The sequence below is a fragment of the Tachysurus vachellii genome, chromosome 4 (genome assembly GCF_030014155.1).
Source record: "Tachysurus vachellii isolate PV-2020 chromosome 4, HZAU_Pvac_v1, whole genome shotgun sequence".
NCBI lineage: Eukaryota > Metazoa > Chordata > Actinopteri > Siluriformes > Bagridae > Tachysurus > Tachysurus vachellii.
In genome coordinates this window covers 27,365,869-27,392,253 of record NC_083463.1, presented here as the reverse complement: position 1 = coordinate 27,392,253, position 26,385 = coordinate 27,365,869, and the positions used below count along the sequence as shown (strand labels likewise).

The window sequence follows — 26,385 nt, the reverse complement described above, 5'->3', positions numbered from 1 at the left end:
ACTTTGTCACTTGTATATATTGCGAAAGTATGTGCACTCGCTGTACGTAGCCGATCCATTGCTGACAGAACTATCCCTAAATGAACAGGTTACTGTGCCTGTCTGTTTTCTCTCAGGGCAAACTGGAGCAAGGCTGTGCAGATATGCAACAAGGCACGAGAGTTTGCTTTGGCTTTAGCCATCCTTGAGTGTGCCATCAAACCAGTGGCCATGCTGCCTGTGTGGAAGGACTCATTGGGGCACACACAGTAAGCCACACTCTTGATTGTTCCTTAGAATGACCAGAAATGTGAAATATACTTGATTCATTGTATTACTCACATTACAGTGTATCAGGAGACAAACGATGTGTAAAGTCAGAGCAATAGATTACAGATTATCTCACACACTATTTGGTCTTTCAAACATGTCAGACATTTTTCCAGGTTTGCTCAGAATCACATGATTGTGTCAGGTGCATAAAGCATACATACACTAACCCCAAAAGTGCTCACAACAAACTATCAGCAACACAGAAACTTTTAAAAGCGGTATATGGATCTTTATTTATTTAAAACATTTTGAACATTGGGGCACACATGCGCAAACTGCTTTCTAATGTGATGCAAGCAACCATGTCTCATTTGTGGTCATACTGTGGTCTGAAGATCTTGTTATAAGCTCATGCACACCTCTGTGTACAACCGAAAACAACTCTAGCTTTGGAAATTAATTGTTAATTTAATCTTTAATCATATTGGTTTTGCTAGTTTCATAGCCAGCTTGCAGTTTAATTGATGTTGTACTCATTTGTAGGTTAGCTAGTTTTATATTACAAGCTTGTGAGGTTCCATTAAAAATTGTGTTTCCATGCCCACTGTTAATAGATTCTATATACACCAAAAAAAGCAATTACTAAAGATAACTGAAAGATAGATTGTTTACTGGAATTTCTGAAGTTAATTTATTCCATGCCAGCTAGCTTTAAATCACTTGCAATGCATTATTGCAAACCTGCAGAGTTCAGGTCCAAGTAAGGACTTTATGGTTAATGAAAGCAAAAAGACCCTACAGAAAGATTCTAGGAAATTGAACATCAAATGTGTGTCAGTTTAGAAGTTCATGATTCACTTTTTCTGCCAACGTAGTAGACTTGTTAGGTGTCTCCAGTGTGTATGGGTTTCTCTTATTTGCCCTCTCCGACTGCTTTTAAATCAAATGAAGCAGAACCCCGTTTAATCACATTTTGCTGGAATCCTTCCTCAAAGCCGCCTGTGCCGCACGCGATTCACGTAAGGATGTTTGCCGAGCATCAAAGGCACAGTTTGTGTTGTAAACCAATATTTGCTCCGAGTGCTTGCCCCCGGGCACAGCCCACTTACAGCCAGGCTCACAGTGCACATATTTCCGGCCCTGATCCTTTGGCCACAGGGTTAACGGCTACACGAGCCTGCGTGTTTTCCACCGCAGACCCACCATGAGCTCTTTAAAGTAGTGTTGGGACTGGCCACATTCCAGAGAAAACCCAGGAGTCACTCTAGTGGCTCTTTCATCAAACTATGAGGGGGTGTGTGTTTGCGAGAGAAAGTGGGTTGGTGGGCTGAGTTCATTTAAATGTGTGTGAATGTGAGAGCCCTGTTTCAGTGGAAGAATTTTGTGTGTGTGTTGGGCACAGGCTGCACCGTATGACATCCATTGAGCGGGAAGAGAAGGAGAAGGTGAGGAAGAGGGAGAAGAAACTGGAGGAAGAGGAGACCATGCAGCAGGCCACTTGGGTCAAATATACCTTCCGTATTAAACATCAGGTGAAGATTCGAATGAGCTTATGTACATTCACTCATGCGTACACACTACATTGCCCATTTTTACAGCTGATTCAGTTGAAATGATTCGTTCCTCGAATCCACACTTACACAGATTCTGTCTTTGGCCTGGTTTATATATAATTATTGATTGAGTCATCTATTGCATCCTTGGACACAATCTTTTGCAATATGCTCCATACTCTATTGTTGTGTTTTATAAATATTGTTTGGTGAAGATGAACAGTATTAATTAGTTAGGGGACAATTTTACAATAAAACCAGTGTTTGTGAGCTATTATGAGTCACCCTGAAAATCCTGTAATGAGAGTACATTCTGAGTCTGATATTCTGGAAGAGTATTGATTCAGAGGTCATTGTGTTTTGGCTTTTTCTTTGTTTGGTTTGAAGGTAGTGATTTCTTAATTTATTAGTGTTGTGGAATTTGCATCATCACCCTTTAGCTGAGCTAGAAATTCATTTCTGTTAACTATGCTTATGAAATGTTATCGTAATATATGATGTCACAGTTCGCTTTTCAGAGGTATGTTGAAAAAATAAAAATAAAATAATAAATACATAAATAAATAAATACATTTGATGTGATGTTAAAATCTATACATATTTAATGATTTTTTTTTTTTTTAGATTTTCGTCATTTCTTTTTTTTCAGTTCTCCTTCTTTTATTAATATATAATAAATAAAAAAATATTTAAAAAAAAGTAGAACATGATATTAAAGATATTATATAAATCATGTAACAGAAGAGTGAGTAAATGCCTTTGAGAGGCGTGATATTATTTTATTTATTTGTTGCCCACAAGCAATAACTGTCAGTCTCTTAACGAGGCACATTTAATGTGCTGTGCGTATCTTTGCTTTTCATAAGTTGATGCTTATGTTCACGTTTGTTGTGTGTAATTTTGACATGCCATTTTAAGTCATTTTATTTTGTGTACTTTAGTAAATTTTTGTGTTGATTGATTGTACTGGGGAAACAGCGTCGATCAAAACCCTGATATGATAAATGTGTTGCACGTCTTTATTCGGTGTGAAGGTTTGGAAACAGAAAGGAGAAGAGTACAGAGTGACTGGTTATGGGGGCTGGTGCTGGAGAAGTAAGACTCGCGTCCATCGATTTGTTCCAAGGCTTCTCGGGAACACCAACGCCAACTACCGGCAAGAGCTAGAGGGTAGTTATGACATGAATTGATGACTATTCCAGTCTGCTTTCAATTTAATTGTCTTGGTTGCCTGAAATGAGTATTTGGTTTCAGTTCTGTTCATTGCCTTTTAATTGATTCTTTCCTTTATTTGGTTATTTTTACTCACTGATTAGATGAGAGATTCATTTCTTCTACATTTTTCCTGCAATTTTTTTATTATTCTTTCTCAACTTTGTGATAAGCTGGCAAGAGCATCAGTAATACTGCAGACTCAACCCTTGCGAAAAGTCCTGAAAGGCCTGAGAGCAGCAGAGCAAAGGAGGATAAAAAACAGACAGATGAAATGAAAGCGGACGACAGGAAGAAGGACGTAGAGATGAACGTTGAGGCAAATACACCTGGTACTCAGATGGATGATGGAAAAGGTGTCAACTTTTCATACTGATTTTTACTTTAATTACTTATTGGTGCATTGTTAATGTTAATATATATTTTTTGTTAATATGGACAGGTACAGTATGATGCAAGCCACTCCAACCTAAAACCAGCTTAATTGCACTCCATTAACAATATTGTCAAAGTTTTAGTGCAACAAAATGTTTTTTGTTTTTGTTTTTTTGTTTGTTTGTTTTCAACATTAAGTTTTCATGATTCACTTACATTTTTTCACACTGTAGGTTCAGGTGATGCCCCTGTTAAGCAGGAACAGGAAGAACCCAATCCTATATTTTACGACTTGGTCAACGTGAGTGAGGGCTTCCTGCTCCGCACAGCTTACAAGAAGAAGGTCAGTCCTGCCAAACTGGATGAGCTGCTTGAGCACCGGGTCAAGCAACAAGTCATTGAGGAAAGACAGAAGAAGTCAGCTATTTGTACTAATCCTAAAGTCGTGATCCAAAGGCTCAAGTTTAAAATGGAGCCACATGGAGCGGTAGCGTGCATTCAGCCAGAGGTTAAATCAGACGCCAAGAAGATTACAGGAACGGAGGAGGTAACCAAAGAGCCTGTTTTATCTTTGGAGCATTCTATTAGCCAAGAAGCTGGGAGAAATGGGTCAACAGGTGAGAATGAAGGACAAGTAGGGCTTGTTGGAGGTGGTAACACACCCAGGCTAAGCCAAACTCAGTCTAGTATTCAAAAGACTACACCACTTTTCCCAGGGGTCACTTGTAAGCAGTCTGTTGGTGTCAATGATACAAGCCTGAGTGAAAGTTGTACTGTTCTCCCATCATTTGGAAGCAGCAGTGAGCAAAAAGTATTTAACACGGTGAACCAGCAGTCATTAGGAGAGAATAGGGATTGTTACAGGGACCAGGAGAGTAAAGGAAATAGTTCACTTTTCTTGCAAAACAGCAGACAGGATGTTAAGGAACCTGTTCCTGAGGACACTCTGACCAGTAGGGTGGTTAACAAATTGAATGACAGGACAATAGAGGAGGATAAGAAGGTGCTGTTGCTCAAGGACCCTCTGAAACCTTTATTAAATGGAGGTACTATTCTGGGTGGGGATCTCAAGAGAATCAGCAACACGGATGCCTCAGGCGGAAATCTTGAGTATCTTCCTCCACAGAAGGTTCCCCGTCTTGGCGTCACCGTTGAGGATCTGGCACTGTCCTCTCCAACCATCCCCAAATCAGAACCTCCATTAGATCACAAAGAGCACAACAGCATGGAAGCCAGGTTGGACGAGGATGACAAAGTATCCCAGGGGATAGTTGTTCCCTCTCCGGTGCTCTCCGCAGAGGAGTCGAGTCTCAGCAATGATTTTGTTGAGGACACAAGCAGCAGGGATTCTTGCACAACAACAATGGTTCCACAAGTTACTACCACCATAACTGCCACCACTAAGTCTCAGACAATTCGCAGCAGTACAGTGATGGAGAGCACCGTTTTTACCCTCACCACCGCAACCAAACCCAAGGTCAAACAGGAAACAAAAACCACCTTGGCATCTTCCTCAACAGAAAACTCATCCCTGGTAGTCTCCAAGGCAGTAACACGGGTGCAGTCCACGCGAGAACGGGTGCAGCTCATTCGCTTTTCTAGCACAAAGAAGGTTCGATCTGAAACAGCTCTTCCATCTTACTGCAAGTTTGAGACCAACAGCTCCAAGAAGAGCATTTTCATTCTTCCCGGCGAAGAGCTGAAGAAGCTGGCACGCAAGGGTGGCTTTAGAGAAGTGTCAGTTTTCAACTACAATGCCAAACCCGCCCCAGAGTTCTGGCCCTACCCATCTCCCAGACCCACATTTGGCATCACCTGGAGGTGAGTTTGTCATGTCCTTGGAAGATTAGGGCAAGGTTCTTTTCTAAAAGTAAGTGTGGGTAAAGTTATCAGCAACAATTAAGTTTTACTAATCTCTGGGATATGATGATTTGATGCTTGTTTGCCCTTTTGTGAAAGATTAATATTTGTTAAAACCTGAGATTGGTGCTGCATCCAGCATCATTCCATGTGGCCTTGCACCAGACACTCATAGTGTTCAAAACCTTCTGTTTATAACTCAAAACACTGCAAAATAGTGCATTTATGCTATATATTAAACTCAACTGGGTTTCTTTGGGGGGAAAGCCAAAACTTGATGTATTATTTTACTAAAACAGCAAGGCAGAAGGTGTGCAAGTTTAGATACAGACTGGCAAAAGTATAGTTTTGTACTAACACTAATATGGTGGTTGTTGGGCTTTAGGTATCGTCTCCAGAATGTGAATTCTTTAGCAGGGGTGAGTCTGATGTTGCGGCTTCTTTGGGCTTGTCTTCGCTGGGACGATATGGCCATCAAACCTTCCTCAAATGCTGGAACGACACGCACAGGTAACACCTGTTTTTTTTGTTCATTTTCACTGCTTTGGTTCAGTGTTTAAACAAACTGTATCAACACCATCCTTAGTCACAAATCTGGTTTTCTTGGCATATATCCTTGTGTATACAGTGCACTTTTTCCAGAAGTCCTCTAGCCTCATTTGTGATGTGATTCATGGTTGAGCAAATAGGGGTAGAGAAAATATATATTATATAAATAGACTTGACTAGCTATCTATTTACATTTATGGCATTTGGCAGACCCCCTTATCCAGAGTTACTTACATTTGTCTCATTTATACAAGGGTTAAGGGTCTTGCACAAGGGCCCAGCAGTGGCAGCTTGGTGGACCTGGGATTTGAGCTCACAACCTTCTGATCATTACATTAGTCCAACACCTTAACCACTGAGCTACCACTAATATACTCTAGTAAATACTGTGACCAAATGAGAGTAATTATTAAGTAATCAAATTGCTCAGAAAACAAATTCTTTTGCTTTAATACAAACTAAAAAAATAAATAAATAAATACAAACAAATTGTAGCTTTAGTATTTGAACACTTGCTGCTGCATTTGATGTGTATTGCATTCCATTCCATTAAAAGTGCACACCCTTAACACAGTCTTCCTCTTTCCTGTCATTGTGTGATGCAGAAACATCCGAGACGGACATCACCACCACAGAGATCATCAAGCGCAGAGACGTCGGCTCTCGAGGTATTCGGTCAGAATACTGCATACGGAAGATCATCTGTCCTCTTGGGGTCCCTGAAACACCTAGAGGTGAGAGTGCACTTTCTTATAATATGAGTTCTTCTTTCTTAAGTATTCATTTTGTACATGCACATACAAACACCAGTTGGAAGAGTTTTAGGTCCAATCTACTGTAAGGTGTTAAGAAAAAAAAATTAACTTAATCTTGAATGTTTCTTGGAATTATATAATTTTTATTGCTATATATATATATATATATATATATATATAAAATTTTTATTGTATCTAGCATATGAATTAATTTGCTCTTGGAGTCAACTATGGTCAAGGTCACAGTAACATCAAATGTCTGAAATATGCTTTAAAGGGATTTCAGGCAAAGAAATTTGTAATAGATTAGACTAAATGACTTGTCATCACTAATATAAGGTCATCAGATTACCATGGCCTTAATTGCTGCAAGAGGTTCTTAACTGCATTTCAGGTCATGATTTGTTTAATTCTAATCAAATTAAAAATAAAGATTAAGGCCATCCTTAAAAATATTTTGGTTTGCAGTAACAGTAAAAAAAAAAAAAAAGGGTCGGTAGGTAGGTCTATATATTTTTTTTTTTTTCAAGTTTCAATGTAAAAAAAAAAAAGTACAATTTTGGTGATGGTGATTATGTAGGTATGACTTTAAACAAATAAGCATATCATGACGTCACTGATGTCTTAACGCAAATCGGCAAGTCGGTCGGACTTAAAGCAAAAAAAAAAAATAATAATTTGAGTCGGTTCTAAATTGACACGGTCGGTCGGGTTACGGCAAACAAGAATATTTTTAAGGATGGCCTAATATACCCAAAGACACATTTTTATTTTATGTGTTGAGCGAGGCGGGGTTGACTTCATGTTTAGTGCCTGAAATCAGGCAATATGTGATATTAAATGTAATGTATATTAAGAATACATTTTTATAAAAATAGTTTGACTTGAAGTGATGTATTGCCTGAAGCAGATTTCTTCATAATGTAGATTAACTGGAAATTCTGTTGCTACGATTTTTATTACTGAAGTTTTCAACTGTTGGCTGCAGTTTTGCACAAATAGAAAGTAGCTGGTTCTTTTATAGTGGGCAGATGCTGATCAATAGTTATATATCATAATGTTTGAGGTCTTTCTGGTATATGTTAAATTCTATCCACCAGGCAGATTTTAACCAGAGTCTGATGTTGTGTGTGTTTTTGTGTACAGCGGAGACGTGCACACCACAAAGGAAAGGCCTGCGCTCCAGCGCTCTCCGCCCCAAACGCCCTGAGCCGGGCAAGCAGGATGGTCCGATCGTCATCGAAACCTGGGTGCCCGAAGAAGAGCTCCACTTGTGGGAAATCCGAGCATTTGCAGAGCGGTAAGTTTTATACACACAATCACACGTCTGACTGTCTGATGCTTAGTCCGATCATGTTTTGGGCCATGTATATTCTTATATTTTTTTGTTCTTTGCACAGTAGTTCCTTCTAAAAGACTGTTGAAATATATCGATTTTAAAATTGTATGCTTTGCCTTTTTAAAAGCATAATGCCTTCAGTTTGAGACTTTTAATCTCTTGAAGTCACACTGTTTCCTTGGGTAACATATCTGTTCGTTCTCTATCCAATTCAGAGCGGAAAGGGAGAAAGCCCAGGCAGCAGAGCAGGCCAGGGTTAGTGCTCGGAGGAAAGCAATGGAGCTTCAACAACAGGTGGGAAGACAATGAAATGTTTATCATCTCCAGACCCATTTTCAGTTCATATTAGGCACACATGGATTATGATACAGCATGTAAATGTAGCAAACATACAGATGAGCAAACGTTCAGAGAACGTGCATTGTCATTTAAGTGTTTATCAATAAATTGATCTCAAACTGGTTTAACTGCGGGGGGCACGGTGGCTTAGTGGTTAGCACGTTCGCCTCACACCTCCAGGGTTGGGGGTTCGATTCCCGCCTCCGCCTTGTGTGTGTGGAGTTTGCATGTTCTCCCCGTGCCTCGAGGGTTTCCTCTGGGTACTCCGGTTTCCTCCCCTGGTCCAAAGACATGCATGGTAGGTTGATTGGCATCTCTGGAAAATTGTCCGTAGTGTGTGATTGTGTGTGTGTGTGTGCCCTGCGATGGGTTGGCACTCCATCCAGGGTGTATCCTGCATTGATGCCCGATGACGCCTGAGATAGGCACAGGCTCCCCGTGACCCGAGGTAGTTCGGATAAGCGGTAGAAAATGAGTGAGAGAGAGTGTTTTAACTGCATTAGACTAAGTATTTAGACCGATAGTAGTCGGTTTTTAAAACTTAGTATAGTACGAAAAACACAATTTACATTTTCTTAAACAAAAAAGTGTTCATTTCACTTCATGAAATTAAAGGTTCAGTAGTTGTTGTTTGAGGGCAGACTTTAACTCAGAACTGAGAAAAGCCTTGTACCGTGTACCCTGAGCAATGGAGGGTCCAGTATTAGATGATTGAGGAAGATAGCCTGGTGAAGTTCTGGTGCAATAAATCCTTTACGATAGATGGGATTAACTCTGCAGCTACAGAAAGCCAGTGGAGGCAGAGTAGCAATGAGGTAGTGCTTATTGGTTTTTCTGGTGGGAAGTTTGAGCTGACGTCCATAATTAGGTTTAGTTTTATCCATGTTGTTATATTCTGTGTGAATTTAAAGCCATTTCAGATTTGCAGCATTAAATTAGATTATATCATATAAGTTAAATTTCCATTTAGAACTGATGTTGCATATAAAATCTTCCAGATGATGGACTTTTGAACTGTAACCTCTAAACAGTGTTTTTGGGGATTTTGGGTAGATTGCAGAGCCATGCCTGGCCACCCAGTGGTAAACCCTAATTACTCAAAGCTGCCAGATAAGTCATTCTTTTGAACTGTTACCGTCTTTCATTCTAGAAACGCCAGGAACAAAAGCAACAAGCTGCGGCAGCCTCCACTCCCTCTGCCAGCCCTGCCACCCCCAGCAATCCCAAAACCACAGCAGGGTCCCTCACCAGCCAGGTCACACCCGGAACCAAAGTGGTACTGGCCGCTAAAATGGGCACGCCAGTAACATTCCAGCAAAATAAAAACTTCCAACAAACATTTGCTACCTGGGTCCAAGGTCAAGGTAAGGAGCATGGTCTTTCTACTTAAAGTGCCAGGTTTTTACCTCATTGCTCTTATAAACCTCCCAATTTCAGCAAAGTATGCATAGAGTTGTACTACATTATTCACCATACTGTGACTTTTCTGTGACATTTAAATGTCAGAATGTGTTCATTTACATGTTCATTTTAGATCCCTGTTTATTTCTATAACCCCTTGATTTTGCGTTTTAAACAATCTGTTCCTAAACCCTTGCGGCTAGCTACCCCAAAGCACAGCCATGCCTGCTTAACCCTCCAGTCATACACAGCAGTTCGCTGTCATTGAATGAGTGGAACATTTTATGACAAGGATTGCATGAGATGACGCACCGCATGCTAATGCTGGCTGACCGTTGACTGACTGTTGCCTTTTCTTGTCCTATGTTGTGATGACTGTAGCGCATGTGTGGCATCAGTGGCATCTTGTTCTGTTGCTCATAGAATTGCAGGGCCTTATTCAATCATTCCATTATGGAGAGCAGTCGGAAAACACTTCCATCATAAACAGTGTGTGGAACGTTCTTTTTTCAGTTTACAAACATAAGTTTTGCACTAGTTTTTTACGAACATTGTGGGTTGGTGATCGAATAGGGGCCTCTTTCTGCTACTCGCCCTTACTCCATAAAATCTCCTCAGCACTTAATTGTTTTCCCCGCATCACTGATTTCTCACCACTAATTTTTAAGTCAATTATATTTCTTAATACGACAGTGTCCAGCAGCACTGTTACCACCGTCTCCACGACGACGGGGCAAACCTTCCAGATCTCAGGCAGTCCCGTGTCTGTAACAGGCAAAGTCATCCCTCTTCCTGCCAACAGCAAGATCTTCACACTCAGTGTGCCCAACATGCAAGGAGGTACTGCTGTTGCCCGTTACTGGTGCCTACTGACAATAACTGATGGCTAGTACTCAAGTTTACTGATACTCTAACTGAGAGTGAGAGTGTGTGAGAATATTATAAGGTATGCTTGTAATCCTGTGAGGATATAACGTTTGAAAAAATGCCACTACGTACAAAGATGTTGTGGATAAAATTGTACATAAGAACAAATATACTTGTACCACAATACAGTACTGTTCTCAATTCTGACCGGCCAGATGGTGTAGATTGGGGGACTGTGAATTAAAAAAAGGCATATATATCATTGTTTTCATAAAAAGGTTTTCTGTGAGGAGATCCTGAGATAATGATAACTTTAGCCACTACTTTATGGTTTATCTCAGTAGGTCCTGGGGAATCTGTGCTAATGCTTCTCAACTGTATGAACACTTATGATCCTGAACATGTGACAGTGTATGGAGTCTAAACTCCACTGCTGCGTGTAAATGCCATGACTATGGCCATTAGTCACTGCACTTGGCATCAGAGCAAAGCATGCACTTGTTCATGTCTTCTCAGTAGTAAGAGACCAACCAAACCCATCCTAATAACAATGTTTTCATGACCTATCCATCTGTGAGTGTGTCGCCTCGGAGAGAGAGACACGCCACTGCTGCTTGGTTACGTTAGGAGGGAACGGTAAATATTGACTGGTGTTTGGGGTTGCCATTTTTTCTTCCCCCTTTTCCCAATGTAGAAGTTTTCCAGGCCATTACAGCACCTGGTTATGTGCTTACTGACACTTCACACTGTGGAGCAGAGGATGTTTTTATAGGCTTTACACTACGACAAATGTCACATCCTGCACAAGGCACAGTGTGTTTATAACGCCTAAACCCGGCAATGCTTAGCATCTCCAACTGGGTGACAAACTGTGGTTAATTCTTTTACATTTTATTTGTGTAGATGTTTTAATAGTAGACATTATGACAAAGCAAATTACTTTTAACCAAATGTTCTCATTTTAATCCAAAATGTTTCATACAGTAATTCATAAATTGTGAGGATTTGTTTTGGTAGTTATTAGCGTCTCAGCCTCTTTTTGGCATTTATTGAGGGAAAAGCAAATAATTAACTTAAGATACATTACAGACATGCAACATGTCTATCCACTGTTAAATCACCTCACTCTGAAAAGTGGTATTTAATTGCTCGATAAATTCAGGCTGCTGTTTGGCATGTTGTGTGTTTCTTTGCATGTGTGTGTAGTGTGCATGGTGCAGAAACAGAGAACCCAAGCTTGGAACACACACAGGTGTGTTTTTCCTGTCCGGTCCTTTCAGGTAGTTCTGTTTGTTCTGGAGACACCAGAGGAAGTCGGCATGAAATCGAGTTTCCCCTCAGGCCAACGAGTCTGGTGCAAGTATCCGAGGCCGTATAGAGAGTTTCCTTCTGCTCTTTCCGTGTCAGAGAAGCGTGTTGCTTACCTCCTCTTCCAAGCCGCCATCCATTCACAGGGCAGCTGTTTGATCTCAGGATGGAGGTGAACCCCACCCTGTAGCCACCTTCGGAAACACCTCTGAAATGGGTCGTTTTCAAAGTTCTCACTTGATGACTTGTGGTTGCTCTTATACCACCGAAGAAGAGGCGATGGAAGGATACAGCTTGACTGTTTTGTCAAGAAAACATAAGACATGAGGGGAAATATTGCTGATTGAAGACATTAATGCATCATTCATAAACTTCTCTGTTGTTTTCCGCCCCTCCTCAGATCTCATTTGCTTTTTGAAGATGACTGTTTACCTGCTCTGGTGCTGTTTATCGTGGCAACCATCAAAGTGTGTTTAAAAAAGAGCCATCGAACAAGCAACCCATTGAGTCATGGCGTAGGTTCTGAGTTTTTGGAGCTCTGTGGAGTGAATCAGCCAGTTACAGTGCTGCTTTGGGGTACAGAGGTGGCAGAGATTCAGGTTCAAATCCCAGGAGTCTGTAAGGAATGTGCCTGACTGGGTCAGGATGTGTTTTGCCTATTGCTGACAACATTGTACACTAACAGCATGGGTACAGAAGCAGTTCTCAACTGGCAGTGTATCAGTGAGATTCCTTTAATGCAGCTTCTTTTGTATGTGGGTGGTCTTGGGATTAGTGTAAAGCAGGAAACACTGGAGCTTGTTGATGGGATTATTATGGGTGTATCTCAAGAATCTTCAAAAGTTAAAGAGAGTTTGAATTTTCTTCTTTGTCCTGCGTTTAAACTAGCAAGCGTCAGGTGACTGTTCAGATGACCGCACCAAGTAAGATTGAAACGGTTGCATTTTAATTAAGTGACCTTAATAATAATGATTTAATAATCTTCACAAATTAGGTCACAGCCAAGCAACAAATCCAAACGATTGGCTGTATAATTTCCTCCAGCACTGGTTGTCCATTTTCCCCAAAACCTTTAGTTTCACCCCATTTGTCACTTAAAAAGCCACTGACTAATATTTTCCAAGGTTTACATTCAGTATAAAGCAAAATCAAGGATGTGTATGAAATGTGTTTTGTGTTAAGTGTTTTAGGTACTAATGTCAGACCACACGCACAGGTAAAAACAGTGGTTTGTTGTGCATGGTTGGAAGAAAAGAGAAGTATTGGCTGCACTTCTGTCAATCACTGCAACTCTAGCCAATCATAGGTCTCGGCAAGCTCATGTGTGCATACAAGGGCAAGGAGAACTTTCTGAGCATGTTGCACTCCCCTGCCACGATTTACGGTCATATGTATTAAAGACAGACGTTGTATAAATGGTACACAGTAAAAAGAACAACTTGCAGTGCATATCTCCTACATAGTTTGATCGCTATACTGAAATACAATCATCTGGAAATTCCTTCCGAAATGAAACATGCTGACTTGAAGATTTCTCATTGATCTGTGTTTATTTTCATCAGCATGTTGCAGTAACACATTGAAATGCAGTCATTGTTCAGTCACACTGTGTGTAATGTGCAACATCCAGGGGGCCTTGCCATCCATATAAGAAAATTTAAAAATAGTTGGTCATTTATATTGGAAATCCCATTCCGAAAAAATCTTTCCAAGCTGAATTACATATTATAAAAGTGGTGTATACAATAAAGTCTGTGTGCAGGATTAGGGCTGAGAAACACTTTTTTTATAGTGTCTCCATGTCTTTTTCAGGTGTACAGCAGAAAGTAGTTGGCATCATTCCATCCGGTACCACAGGCAACCAGCAAACCATCACAACACTGCAACCCAACACAAATACAGTCAATATAACAGCTAAGGCACAGGGGACAGTTACACAACAGGTACACACAAAAGAACTAAAATGTACACCTTCATCTCACATAACACCCAAAAATCTAGCTCGCTGTTGTCCACAATTACATACACAAACCAACAGTGCCGTTCTGTTTTATATAAGGTGATCACAACTGGAGGACAGCTAAGGACGGGGATGACAGTTTTACGAACGCCTGCGCAGCAAGGAGCTGCTCTAGGAAAGACCATCCACAGAGCCCCAATGGTGGTGCAGCAAGGTTTGATCTCATGCCAGTTAAAATTCATATGTCTGGTTGTCTATCTGTCCTTCCAACTCACTGTATATCTGTTCTTCTCCCATCTAGGTCAGCCTGGGAAGGTGGTGACCCAGATCATCCAAGGACAGCCTGGTAGCCCTGCAGGCAACACACAGATCCGGGGCACAACCCCACAAACGACGGCCAGCCCCAGAGCAACACAGGGTCCGGTCAAACTAACCCTTGCTCAGCTCTCACAGCTCAGTCAGGGGACACAGGTGAGAAAGAGACAGACACACACACGCACACACAGACACACGCGCGCGCACAGACACACGCACGCGCACAGACACACGCGCGCGCGCGTGTCTGTGTGTGTGTGCGTGTGTGTGTCTGTGTGTGTGCAGACACACGCGCGCGCACAGACGCGCGCGCACACAGACACGCGCGCGCACACAGACACGCGCGTGTGTGTCTGTGTGTGCGTGTGTGTGTGTCTGTGTGTGTTCAGACACAAACGCGCGCGCACAGACACGCGCGCGCACACAGACACGCGCGCGCACACAGACACGCGCGCGCACACAGACACGCGCGCGCACACAGACACGCGCGCGCACACAGACGCGCGCGCACACAGACGCGCGCGCACACAGACACGCGCGCGCACACAGACACGCGCGCGCACACAGACACGCGCGCGCACACAGACACGCGCGCGCACACAGACGCGCGCGCACACAGACACGCGCGCGCACACAGACACGCGCGCGCACACAGACACGCGCGCGCACACAGACACGCGCGCGCACACAGACACGCGCGCGCACACAGACACGCGCGCGCACACAGACAGACACACACAGGCACACACGCACGCACACAGACATACATACACACATACACAGACATACATACACACACACATACAGAGCAAACTGTAAGTATAATAAACTAAATAAAATCATTCTTGTAAACTAAAGTAAAATTAAATAATTAAAAAAAAAAGCCAAAAAATTGCAGTCAAAATTATTACAGTAAATGAATAAAAAGAATTTTAATTTAGTATATAATTTTTAATTCATTAAATACTCATTAAATAATTATTTATTACAATTTTTTTTAATTATTTTTCATTAAATCAAATCAACTCAATAGAAATAGTGCCTCAAAATTTGTAATTGTTTTGTAATTTAGTATATAGTTTTTAATTCATTAAATACTTCAATTATTAATTACAATTTTGTTTTCATTATTTTCTTTGACTGCATTCACAAAAAAAATTTGAAATTGTTTTCCCCACAATTCTCTGGTTGCTGGATAAGGACTGCTAGCTCGCATATCACAGCTGGTCAATGTAATGATCCTGCGGACTGACTTCTAACATACTGTTGTTTCTGTCTGGTTTAAATCCACACATCTTATGAAAGCTAATGTGTTTTTGAAGAAGGGTTAAATAGCAGAGAGCCTCCATCCTTTAAAGAGCGGCGGTTGAAGCTACACAAGTGAATGTTGTCTGAAAACAGACGCCGACATGACACACGTCCTGGGTCAGATAGGGAAAATGTGACTCAAATTAAACACTAAACACGCATTTGAAACATTCCCCAACAGGTGTTTCCCACCGCACCGCATGGGTGTGGACGATTCATGGCGGACACAGACTGCCCTCATCATGTCCTCTAATAACAATGTGTTTTATTTGTGGCCAACCTGTGCCTACTGTGAAACCGTTTCCATAGTGTGTCTGTGATGGAAGTTTAAATGGCTATAATCTAGTGCTGGTCTAATTTTCCTCCGGTTTGTTTTTTCGTCTTAGAAGCAGCAGGGAGCAGCGGTGGAAAGCCAGCAGGTTAGTACAGTCACTTTCAGTGATTGTGTATGTGGCTGTAAGTATTACACATGCCCTGCTTATGGTGGTTGAGGTGTGTGTGTGGTTGGCACTGTAAACATACCGCTCTGTCACTCAGTGGAAAATCTCTCTGTCTGCAGGGGGTCACAGTGATGGTGCAGGGTCAGGGTCAGACAGCAGGTCAGCTGCAAGTCATCCCTCATGGTGTGACCGTGATCCCAGCAGCTGGGCAGCAGCTCATGCAGGCCGTCTTACCCAACGGCCAGGTGCAGCGTTTCCTTTTCACACCCACTTCTGCTTCACCTTCCACACCAGGTATCAAGCGCTTTATTTTATTCCTAAGATTTCCCATAATTTAATTAGATTAATTAAAATTGAATCATAATTGAATTGAACCCAGGTATGAACGCCGCTATAATGGACCAAATCAATTAGTCTTGGACTTTTGGTGGATCTAGCCTGCCTTAATAAAAACAGATTTGTAGTAAAAATGTGTATTTTGCAGTAGTTTTTCAGTGATTTGTGCCATTAAGCAACCCACATACATCCCTAACATATCTGTTTTTTTGTTTTTTTTTTTTGTTTGTTTTTTTGGGAAGTATTTTTATATTTGGATACTGTTTGAAAAGACAGTTGTGAAATGATTAGCTATATGTTTACGCTCATGTGCCTTTTCTTCCAGGTCAAACTCAGCCTGTCCTCAAGACCTGCATTCCCTCCCCTGCCCAGCCGGTGCAGGCTGGAGCCTTTGCCCCCCGCACGCCACCAATGACCGACAAGGCCCAAATGCCAATCCAGTCTCCCACCCCTATACAGGCAAAATCTACAGTGAACCAGATGGCTGTAAAACAGCAGCAGGTGAGACCCCAGCTGCAGCTCCACCAGGGGGCCCAGGTCATTGCACTTCCAGGGTTGCAGTTCAAGCCAGAGCAGACTGTTAAACTCCAGTTGCCCGTACAGATCCAGCAGCAGGCTGGTGCCACATGCCAGGCAGGTCTAAAGTCTCAGCAGATCCAGAATGTGGTGACGTTACAGACCGCTAGTGTCCAGGAACAGCTCCAGAGGATCCAGCAGCTTCGTGAGCAGCAGCAGCAAAAGAAACGGCAGCAGCAGGAGGCAAAGAAAGAGCAGCAGCAGCAGGCCATCAGCCAGAGCGACCTGATCCAAAAACAGGTGAGCGGGCCACACTGCACCACAGGGCCCAGGTCAAACAAATATTTACCACTTGAAAAAAGGTCCTAATGGCCAGGCTTCACCACATAGCTTATTGAGTCACACGTGCACTAGAGCAAGTTCATACATCCTGCTGAGGAGGCAGAGCAAGTTCACCCAGATACAGATTTTAGGTGAGGGAAATCCCAACAGTCGAGGTGCGTCACAGAGACCACAGAATGCTTCTCATCCAAACAGTGGCAGTGACTCACATGAGCGAGGTCACGCGCCTGTGTTTATTTTCTGTCTTTGCTGCTTTAGGATTGCCTCTATATGTGTAGACACAGATTTATGCACGTATATATGTCATTTTCCAGATATGTGATGTGTACATTTCAATGATTTACTGTATGTGTATAGAGTCTTGGGTTTTTGTGGGGTGTGTTTATTCATAGTTAATAGTGTCTGCCTGTTTGGGGTTTTACTTGTTTTTAAGATACTGTTCACATGTTTGCGCGTTCCGCAGGTGGTGATGAAGCAGAATGCGGTGATTGAGCAGCTGAAACAGAAGAAGACCATGACGCCAACAGAACGAGAAGAGAACCAGAGGTGAGTTTAGCACCACGCCATGGAAACCCCCGCTTACACTCAGCTTACACTGGCATTACTGCATTGAAACAGGTCCTATTCTAACCTTCTTCTCACGCACACAACAGTGCTTCAGACTACAACACAAAGCTCCTCCATACAGTATGTGGTCAGCAGCGGACTTCTCTATGATGTAGCTTCATCATCATCAGGCTTGGCTACTTTTCTTATACGCTCATACATTTACTTTGCAGGTAAATTTTTCCCGAGCACAGCTGAGCAACCGAACCTCAAATAAAATCATGTAATCTGCCAAGACTAAATAGGAAGTTCCGTTTCTGGAAAAAGTTAACAAGCTAATTTAGCTAATGATTCATGATGTTACAGTAAGTACACATGCTTACGACTGAATCCATAGCTATAAAGTGCAGTGAAATAACATTTAAGGAAAAGTACCACAACTCTGCATTTTGTTTTAACTGCATTATTTAGAAATCTGTTTATTTTACATGTAGTAATACCTGTTCAGTTTTCAGCATGAGAGGAATTTCCAGCTTGGCCTCCAGACACATTCACATCACTGTGGCTCAAATGATGTCATCAGCCATCAAGCTCACTAATATGTTTATCTGTGGAACAAATGGTCTGGAAAATACATTGACCTCTCTCTGACCCACTACTGACCCAACATGCCTTTTGCCTGTCTACAACGTCTCCATTTTTACACCGTTTCTGACCAACTATGCTCACAATGTGTTAGATTTGCCACCAACACCATCAATGAATGAAGCACAGCTGTATGGGGTTGTAGAGGGAGCACATTAATTCCCACATTTAGTAATATACACTAGTTGTTAGTTGCCAGTCCATCTATACAATCACACACCCATTCACACTTTAGCACAGTCAGTTCACCTACAGAAAGACCTTAACCCTGTTTGTTAGGATATCACGAGTTAAAATTCTAACAGTGCAACATCAGTGGCTAAGTGCCTTCCTGTTAGCTTGTGTATGCAGAAGCGGATAGAAAGCACTTTCTTCCGAGTGGGTTATGTGCTGCACTTAGACACAGCACAAGAAGCAGTTTGAAAATATGTGCTTGGCTACATGCGTCCTACCTTTCCCAGTTGCTAGTTTGATGGCGGAGAGCTAGCTGGTGTGTAGGAAGTGGCAGGTGGCCAAAGTTGGTAGAAAAGTGGAGTCTGTTCATGTGTAGTATGGAGATTAGAGAATAGTGATTCTTAAATCAAACCGGCTTTATCTGACTTCTTTTGTTTCTGAATTTCTTCTCTGCCTGCTTAGAGGTTCTTGTTAGTGACAACACCTTTTTAGAGATGTTTAGGATTTTCTGATCATTCCCTTTGTTTTATATATGCAAAATAAAAAAAATGGTAGAAGGAAATGTTTGGAAACTCGAATCTCTGATTCTCCTACTCTATCTCTGTATGCATCTCTCTGCACTTCATGCTGTGTGCCGTGTTGAGTCTGGGAATTACGATTGCCCTCCGACCTCCACAGCTGGTGATCCCTCCATCTTAGACCCCTTCCTTTTCCCATATGCGGTCAGTGTTGTGAGAGCCAATTGAAGAGGATCCGTCCCAACACCGCCGCACACCCACCATAACATATTCCTGACATGAAATAACAAAAAACGCCCAACTAGAGGACACGCTTTCTCTCTTTCTGAGTCCGAAACTCAAATCCATAAAATGTAATGAAAGTTAAAAAGAAGTTGGCTAACAGTTATTGGAGGTTCCTGAGGTATACATGCCTCATGATAACTCCTTCTGCTTTCTAACCAGCTCTGAAATTCCTTTGATCGTTTAATTCCTGGTTTCAATCATTGCTTTCTTTCTAAGAATTCGTTTCATTGTTGGCTAGCTTAGCATTGCCATCTGATCTGTGTCTTTTTATAAAGCGTGATAAAGCATGCATGTGTAGCGACAACCTTTAGAATAATGGCTTTGGGAGAGTATTCAAGTGTATCATAATCAACTAAGATCATAAACTTGAAAGGTACCGAAAGTTCAGAACAAACATAAGTCAACTAAATTACATGCTTACACATTTTGTTTGCATCATTGTCTTTTATAATCATTTCAAACATTAGTTTAATCAGAGATAAGATTAAATTTCTCTCAGCCTATTTAGCACAGCATAATTCGGAAGGCTTTTTTTTTTTTTTTTTTTTTTTATTAAATTGTCTCGTTTTCTTCTCCATCTGTAGTGGAGAATCGAGCTGTTGAGGTCAAAGTAATTGTCTGAGCTGTCATCAGACACCAAACATGTCTTTGCTAATCATGTTAATGTGAGATAAGGAGACAAGTACGGAGGTCATTTCATACATTCAATCTCTGGACATATTGCTCGTAAAAGAATTAAGTCTGGATTTGAACTTGTGTTCCAGGATGATCGTGTGTAACCAGGTGATGAAGTTCATCCTGGACAAGATCGACAAGGACGAGAGGCAGGAAGCGAGGAAGAGGAAACGAGAGGAGACGGTAGCGCAGAAACACAGCAAGCAGATGGCCATGAAGCTCTCAGCCCTGCTCTTTAAACACAAAGAGCAGCTTAAAGCTGAGATCCTGAAGAAGAGAGCGCTGCTCGATAGACAGCTGCAGCTGGAGGTGCAGGTAAGCATGGGACCAAGAGTTTCCCCAAAGCAAGTCCTCGCTGCCCACGTGTGTGAAATTTAAACTGATGACTGTGTACATATTTTTTGTTTCTGCAGGAGGAGTTGAGGCGAGATTTGGAGAAGATCTGTCGGGAAAGAGAACAAGTTCAATCTGCCTCCGATTTCCAGATCACAAGCACGACGTCGCCGACAACTTATAAGCGCAGATATGAGGAGGAGATCGCTGCCAGATCCAAGAAAAAGATGATCACAACTACCTCAAGAGAAACCAAGAAGGACACAAAGCTGTACTGTATCTGCAAGACACCATACGACGAGACCAAGTAAGATTTGACTCACACTACCTGAGCACACTTTATCAATGGTGTGGATAAAAAATGTTTGAATGTATGTCCTGTAAAATTCCCCCGTCAGCCAAGATTGATTTGCTTGAGTGCTGGAGATATAATGTTAATTAAAAAAAAACTGTGGAGTCCAGTTTAGCATCATTTATATGCCTAAGCAATGGACATCTCTCTCTCTCTCTCTCTCTCTCTCTTTTTGTGTCGTAGGTTTTATATAGGCTGTGATTTGTGCACCAACTGGTACCACGGTGACTGTGTGGGCATCACAGAGAAGGAGGCGAAGAAGATGGACGACTACATCTGTGCGGAGTGTAAACAGGTGCAAGAGGGAACCACAGAAGAGCTCTACTGCATCTGCAGAACTCCTTACGATGAAGCTCAGTGAGTGTGTGTGGGTGTGTGAGAAGCTCTCTGTTTGTGCAGTCTCTGTGTGTAAGCTATGTATTCGGGTTATAAGTCCAAGGAACATGTAGTGTCCCATCTTGGAACAGAAAAGGAAGAAAATTCAGATTCTCTGAGTCCCAGAACCAGCAGCACCAACAGTCGGGGAGGGTGAAGGCTATAACACATGCTTCCTCCAGGACACATGAACTCAGCCAAACTGTTCTTTTTTGCTCTTTACTAATAGCCTCTGCAGTATCTGCTGTCAAGTGTTGTAGTGACTGATACAGAGAGCATGACCATTGATTTGCTCCCTTGGCTCCAGGCCATTGACGGCTGCGACATCAGCAGGATTCATATTCACAATCTTCCAATCAGTCAGGAGATCATTAAAGTTGATTGGTGTGATCTGGTTGTTGTCAGGTTCTACATCGGCTGTGACCGCTGTCAGAACTGGTACCATGGCCGCTGTGTGGGGATCCTGCAGAGCGAGGCGACGTACATCGACGAGTATATCTGCCCTCAGTGTCAATCCACAGAGGACGCCATGACCGTCCTCACACCCCTCACCGAGAAAGACTACGAGGGATTACGAAGGATCCTCCGCTCACTCCAGGTCTGCTTCATGTCCAAGTCTCTCTCTCTCTCTCTCTCTCTCTCTCTCTCTTTTATTTTCTTGCCGCTTTCTTCTTTTTATCTCTCACTTCTCTCGCCTGCCTTTCTTTATTCCTCGTTGTAGAAGAAAACAAATCTGGTACTGTTTTCTTCTCCGCACGTTTTATCTGATCAACCTGAACTTTGGAAGGCTTCCCAGGAGCTGGTGTTGTCTTTCTTTTCCATTTTCTTTATCCCTTCCTTCTTCACGTTTTCCTTTTCTTTCGTTCTGACTCCCATGCCCTCCTGTTGAGGAATGAAAAGGCTTTAATTTTCTCCAATGTTGAAGCAGCTGCTTCCAATACACTCGACTGACCGTGTGTGCTCTTGCTATATCTCTCTCTAGGCTCACAAAATGGCGTGGCCCTTCCTGGAGCCGGTGGACCCCGAAGATGCCCCTGATTATTATAGAGTAATAAAGGAGCCTATGGGTAAGAAGCTAGTGGTGAATTCATGTATGTTAAATGAAATTTTGGACAAAATTATACCACAATTATATATTCATTCAGCAGGATCATGGCGGTATCCAGAATTTTGTTTCCTAGCTAGTTGGATAACATAAATAACAAATAAGGGAAGAATGTTCAGCTCTTTTGTACTCCACACATTTTAAGGCAAAGCTTTTCTTACTCAATAGACGTATTATCTTAGTAGCTCCAGCGTGAAACAAAATAAGCAAAGTTCAAACACCAAACAATTTGGTTAATAAGCTACATCTGAGAAGTCCCGTAACGTAAAAGTAAATGAACTTTCTGGCTGCTTCTGGATACAGGAAACCTTCATAGTGGGCTTAAATCTGCTGCAGTTACTCAGGAAACATTAATTTTATTACTATTTAAGCTATAATGGAGGAAAGATTGCCCTTGTTGAGTCACAGATGAAGGCCTCCATCTTGAATGAGTTAAAATCAGGCCAACTGTGTCGATCACTGACCTGTGCAAACACGCCTAGCGCAAACCCAACCAACAAACAGATGCCTAATGACTCAGCAACACGCAAAAGACCATCAGGATGTGTGCCGTCTTCAGAAACACACCCTGCGCCATAATGTCGATGTTCTTGAAGATTGTCTTTGATGCGAATGAGAGCAGAGAGTGGAGGAGAAAAGTAGAAGAAAGCTGTAAACAGAGAGAAAGTGAAAAGTGCAATGCAGAGATGTCTGCCTCTGTGAGGTGTGATGATGATCTGTTTATTTTCATCTGCCTCTCAGTAGGTTGTCTGTATCTCTGAATTTCTCGGTTTCAAAACAGCAGCGTAAACCCGAAGTCGAGGAAATTATAAAATCAGAATGAAAACAAGAAATGACAAGATTCTCAGTTAAAAAAAATAACATTATATGCACTGCTGCTTTTTAACATTATATTAATAAGAAAATATCCATTTGTACTTTTTCCACTACTGTGGTACAGAAAATTCCAACATTTTCCGTCTGCTTTCTCATTTATAGGCAAAAAAAAACCTCCCAGCTGAAGGGCTAAATTTCACTGTTCTTTCATTAGTGTGGATTTACAGACAAACCAGCACAAATGTGTCTGTGTTAACGTTGTGGGAATGAACTAAGCCCCGCCCCCCAGGATTTCTGCATCAGTACAGAGTGCTCAATCTTTTTAGAGCACCTACTGTATAGTGTCATAGTTTAGTACAGAAGGCTGAATACATGACTCTGTGTTTTACATTCGTGCTGTATTGTTTTAGACCTCTCGACGATGGAGGAGCGCCTGGTGAATCGTCACTACAGTAAGCTGACTGAGTATGTGGCGGACATGACCAGAATCTTCGATAACTGTCGATACTACAACTCCAGCGACTCGCCCTTCTATCAGTGTGCAGAGGTGCTCGAGACCTTCTTCGTCCAGAAGCTTAAAGTTTTCAAAGCAAGCAGGTAACACACACACACACACACACAGTCTCTTGTTCTAATTTTCCTTTCCCCTAATTTTCTCCTTTGCTTACGTTCACATTTTCTTTCACACTCCACACCTTCTTTCATCTCGCACCCTCTCTGCACTTGGAGTACTCAATACTTCTTTGTCTAGTTAAGGGGCAGAAAATGGAACCATTGAGGGTTCTCAAAGAGGGACAAACTAGAGATCTGTTTAATGGAAGCTGTTGACTTCCTTCCTTCCTTCCTTCCTTCCTTTTTTCCCTACTTTATTCCTCCCTACGTTCCATTGTTCCCTTCCTTCCCTCCATCTCTCCCTTATCTTTTCTGGACTTCCCTCTTCTACTTTTCTTTCTTTTTCTCCCCTACTATTTTCTTATCTGTTTTTTCCCTCCCTCTTCCATGTCTTTCCTGCCCTTCCCTTCCCTTTTCTGTCCTCCACTTCCTCTCTCCACCACTCCTTTTGTTTCCTTCTCATTACTTTAGTGCTCTTTCATTTCCTTTTATGTCTCCCCTTCCTTCGACTTTCCTCTCCTCTCCTCTAGTTTTCTTTCTTTTCCCTCTCTTTCCTTTCCCCTTCTCCCATTTGCTTTACTTTCTTTTCCTCTCCTTCACTTTCTTCACTCTACATGGTAATTTCTCATTTCATCTTTGTATGTTGGTTACATGGGTGTTTATTTTATTTATCTTTGAAATAAAACTGAAGTGATTCCAGTTTTATTTGACAAATTCACACATTTTAAAAACAAATTCAACTCATTTCTATTATGTTGTAACTCATTTTCATTTTGCTGCAGCTGTAGCTGAGCTTATTGTACGTTCTTTTGCTATCATTGTTAGTATCATCTTCACTTGTGCTCTGCATGCATTCACTTCCATCATCTCTCTCTCTCTCACAGATTATGATGGCTTAGGTCTTCAGAGCTGGCTGCCTGGCTTACTGTAAACTAGCCTATCATGGAGCACCACTGTGTTGTTTTTTTTAAGCAAAGAAAACAGCATGAACTTTTTGTATGGAGGAACGAAACTCTTGTTCAGAAGACGGACTGTTAAGCGATCTAAAGCAGGAGCCATGTTTGCATCTCAATCAGGGGAAAAGCTACTTTTTCTAGTGTAATATATCTTAGTATGGAAAAGGGTCATTTACCTTATTAAGTTAGTAGACCAGTGCGTTTCATGTGTCTGTAAAGGAAATACTGTGTCCGTTTTATTTAGCTGCTTCATTTAGAAAAGTTTCTGAATAAGCTTTTGTTATTTTAAAATCTCTTACACGAGGTGAGAAACAAGCTTACCTCATCCATACTGTATTTTCACTGGCTATTATTATGTGGATATTTGGCAATGTTACATTACTAATTGTTGTAGTCTTTTATCTCAGTTTGGAGTTGTGTACATGATATTTTTATGCATTTGAAATCCTTTTGTGAAGGAGCATTACAGAACTGTCGACTGGTTCATCAAGAGTGTGGATCTCACAGATGCTGCATGTGTAGCGAAACTGGTTCATGATCCTGTGAACACCATTCTAATGTGTGTCCAGAATGAATTAACATCTATAAATGAACAGTTGAACTCACACCAGCATGGCTGCTATCTTTTTTTATTTTTTCTTTTAGTATTTTTTTTTTTTTTTTTAATTTTTATTTTTTTTTATATATATTTTCTTACTTTTTATTAAAAAAAAACCTAAAGAAAACATAAAAGAACCCACTAGCATTCTTTTTGTACTTTTTCATTAAAAAAAAAAAAAAAAAAGGTTTTAATATACAAGAGATCTACCTGTTTCTTTTTTCTGCATTCTGCAGGTCTCATAACAACAAAGTGCAGTCTACATCTTCCTAGTTATAAGTTCTTTGGTAATTCTGTACCCTGGACATTGGTTCTGCCAGTTGAGCTCCTGTTTCCCACAATGCCTGGAAGACACTGTGCTGGAGATCCTGCTCTTAAAGGAAGCGAGAGATCAGAGATCAGTGACACAGGATACAGACTGAACCATTGTACAGCAGCAATGGGAAGAAGATCAAGAAGATTGTAAAGAAAGAACACGGTCTGAGATGTTTTCTTGCAGATGATGGAACATCACCTGAGCATGTACCAAACTATCCACACTGATCCTTTACAGTGTGCTAAAGCAGAACTTGGGTTATGATGCAGTGTTCCAATGTACTCCAAAATTGGGATATTTTATAATAAAATATTTCTAGTAGAAATAGGTTTTTAAATGCATTCCACTTCTTCTTCCTCTTGGGGGATACGGTGATGTTTTGCACTTCATTACACACTGAAAAACAAGAACCAGCCCAAACAAGAACTAGTGGAACTTTGGTTTTTTGTTTTTGTTTTTTTTTTTTTTCTTTTTTTTTTTTCTTCTTCTTTTTTTTTGGCTCTACCATGACCAACATGTACAAGAGGAGACTTGCTGTAATGGAAAATAATTTGTCAGAGATATAATATTATAACAGCACACTATTAAGTGTTGTATATTTTATGTAATTTGCCAACTATTGCAATTTATTTATTTATCATTCATACATTGTACTGTTTACCAAGGTACCTTCCTGTTCTTAAAGCAGTCTCCTCAGTCTTAGACATTTCCCAAAGACTTACAGACTGTTACAAAGTGCTGACAATGGAGACTCCTTAGTTAAATGTAAAAACACCTTCTGACCAATCAGATTTGAGAATTCAGCAGGGCTGTGGTCTAAACAACACACACGCCTTTGTTGGGACGTCTATTGAGTTTTACGATGTGCTGTTAATTGAAACAAATGACTCACAAAGTGTCAGCCTTGAAACCATTCTGAAGCCTTAGTCCTGTTTACTGAAAACTGGTCCTGGTGCTTTGCAGGTTGGGAAAAAGCCATTTGTTTCCCATTAAACGTTCAATTAGTGCATGTAGTGTGCATCAGTTCCTTCAGGAAATCTAACCACATGAGA

The 26,385-nt window shown here is 41.4% G+C and overlaps 1 protein-coding gene across 3 annotated transcripts in view; it reads left to right on the top strand.

Annotated features, from left to right (window-relative positions):
- Window positions 1–25,658, top strand: part of LOC132844843 (nucleosome-remodeling factor subunit BPTF-like) — a 39,221-nt gene extending 13,563 nt beyond the window's left edge. Inside the window, exons 10-35 of one of the 3 annotated variants that reach the window (XM_060868674.1) lie at window positions 117–248; window positions 1,655–1,784; window positions 2,840–2,975; window positions 3,191–3,373; window positions 3,626–5,213; window positions 5,638–5,762; window positions 6,407–6,535; window positions 7,703–7,856; window positions 8,111–8,189; window positions 9,385–9,598; window positions 10,329–10,475; window positions 13,623–13,753; window positions 13,870–13,984; window positions 14,072–14,241; window positions 15,780–15,812; window positions 15,953–16,127; window positions 16,495–16,670; window positions 16,773–16,985; window positions 17,491–17,573; window positions 19,960–20,185; window positions 20,284–20,510; window positions 20,739–20,912; window positions 21,336–21,528; window positions 21,913–21,997; window positions 23,262–23,448; window positions 25,254–25,658. In XM_060868674.1, coding sequence (XP_060724657.1) covers window positions 117–248; window positions 1,655–1,784; window positions 2,840–2,975; window positions 3,191–3,373; window positions 3,626–5,213; window positions 5,638–5,762; window positions 6,407–6,535; window positions 7,703–7,856; window positions 8,111–8,189; window positions 9,385–9,598; window positions 10,329–10,475; window positions 13,623–13,753; window positions 13,870–13,984; window positions 14,072–14,241; window positions 15,780–15,812; window positions 15,953–16,127; window positions 16,495–16,670; window positions 16,773–16,985; window positions 17,491–17,573; window positions 19,960–20,185; window positions 20,284–20,510; window positions 20,739–20,912; window positions 21,336–21,528; window positions 21,913–21,997; window positions 23,262–23,448; window positions 25,254–25,290 — 5,242 coding nt within the window. In that variant the 3' untranslated portion in view covers window positions 25,291–25,658. Of the gene's footprint in view, window positions 1–116; window positions 249–1,654; window positions 1,785–2,839; window positions 2,976–3,190; window positions 3,374–3,625; window positions 5,214–5,637; window positions 5,763–6,406; window positions 6,536–7,702; window positions 7,857–8,110; window positions 8,190–9,384; window positions 9,599–10,328; window positions 10,476–13,622; window positions 13,754–13,869; window positions 13,985–14,071; window positions 14,242–15,779; window positions 15,813–15,952; window positions 16,128–16,494; window positions 16,986–17,490; window positions 17,574–19,959; window positions 20,186–20,283; window positions 20,511–20,738; window positions 20,913–21,335; window positions 21,529–21,912; window positions 21,998–23,261; window positions 23,449–24,347; window positions 25,025–25,253 lie in introns of those variants that run through there. The other 2 variants (XM_060868673.1, XM_060868676.1) reach the window with 2 other exon arrangements.
- Window positions 25,659–26,385: the final 727 nt, after the last annotated feature.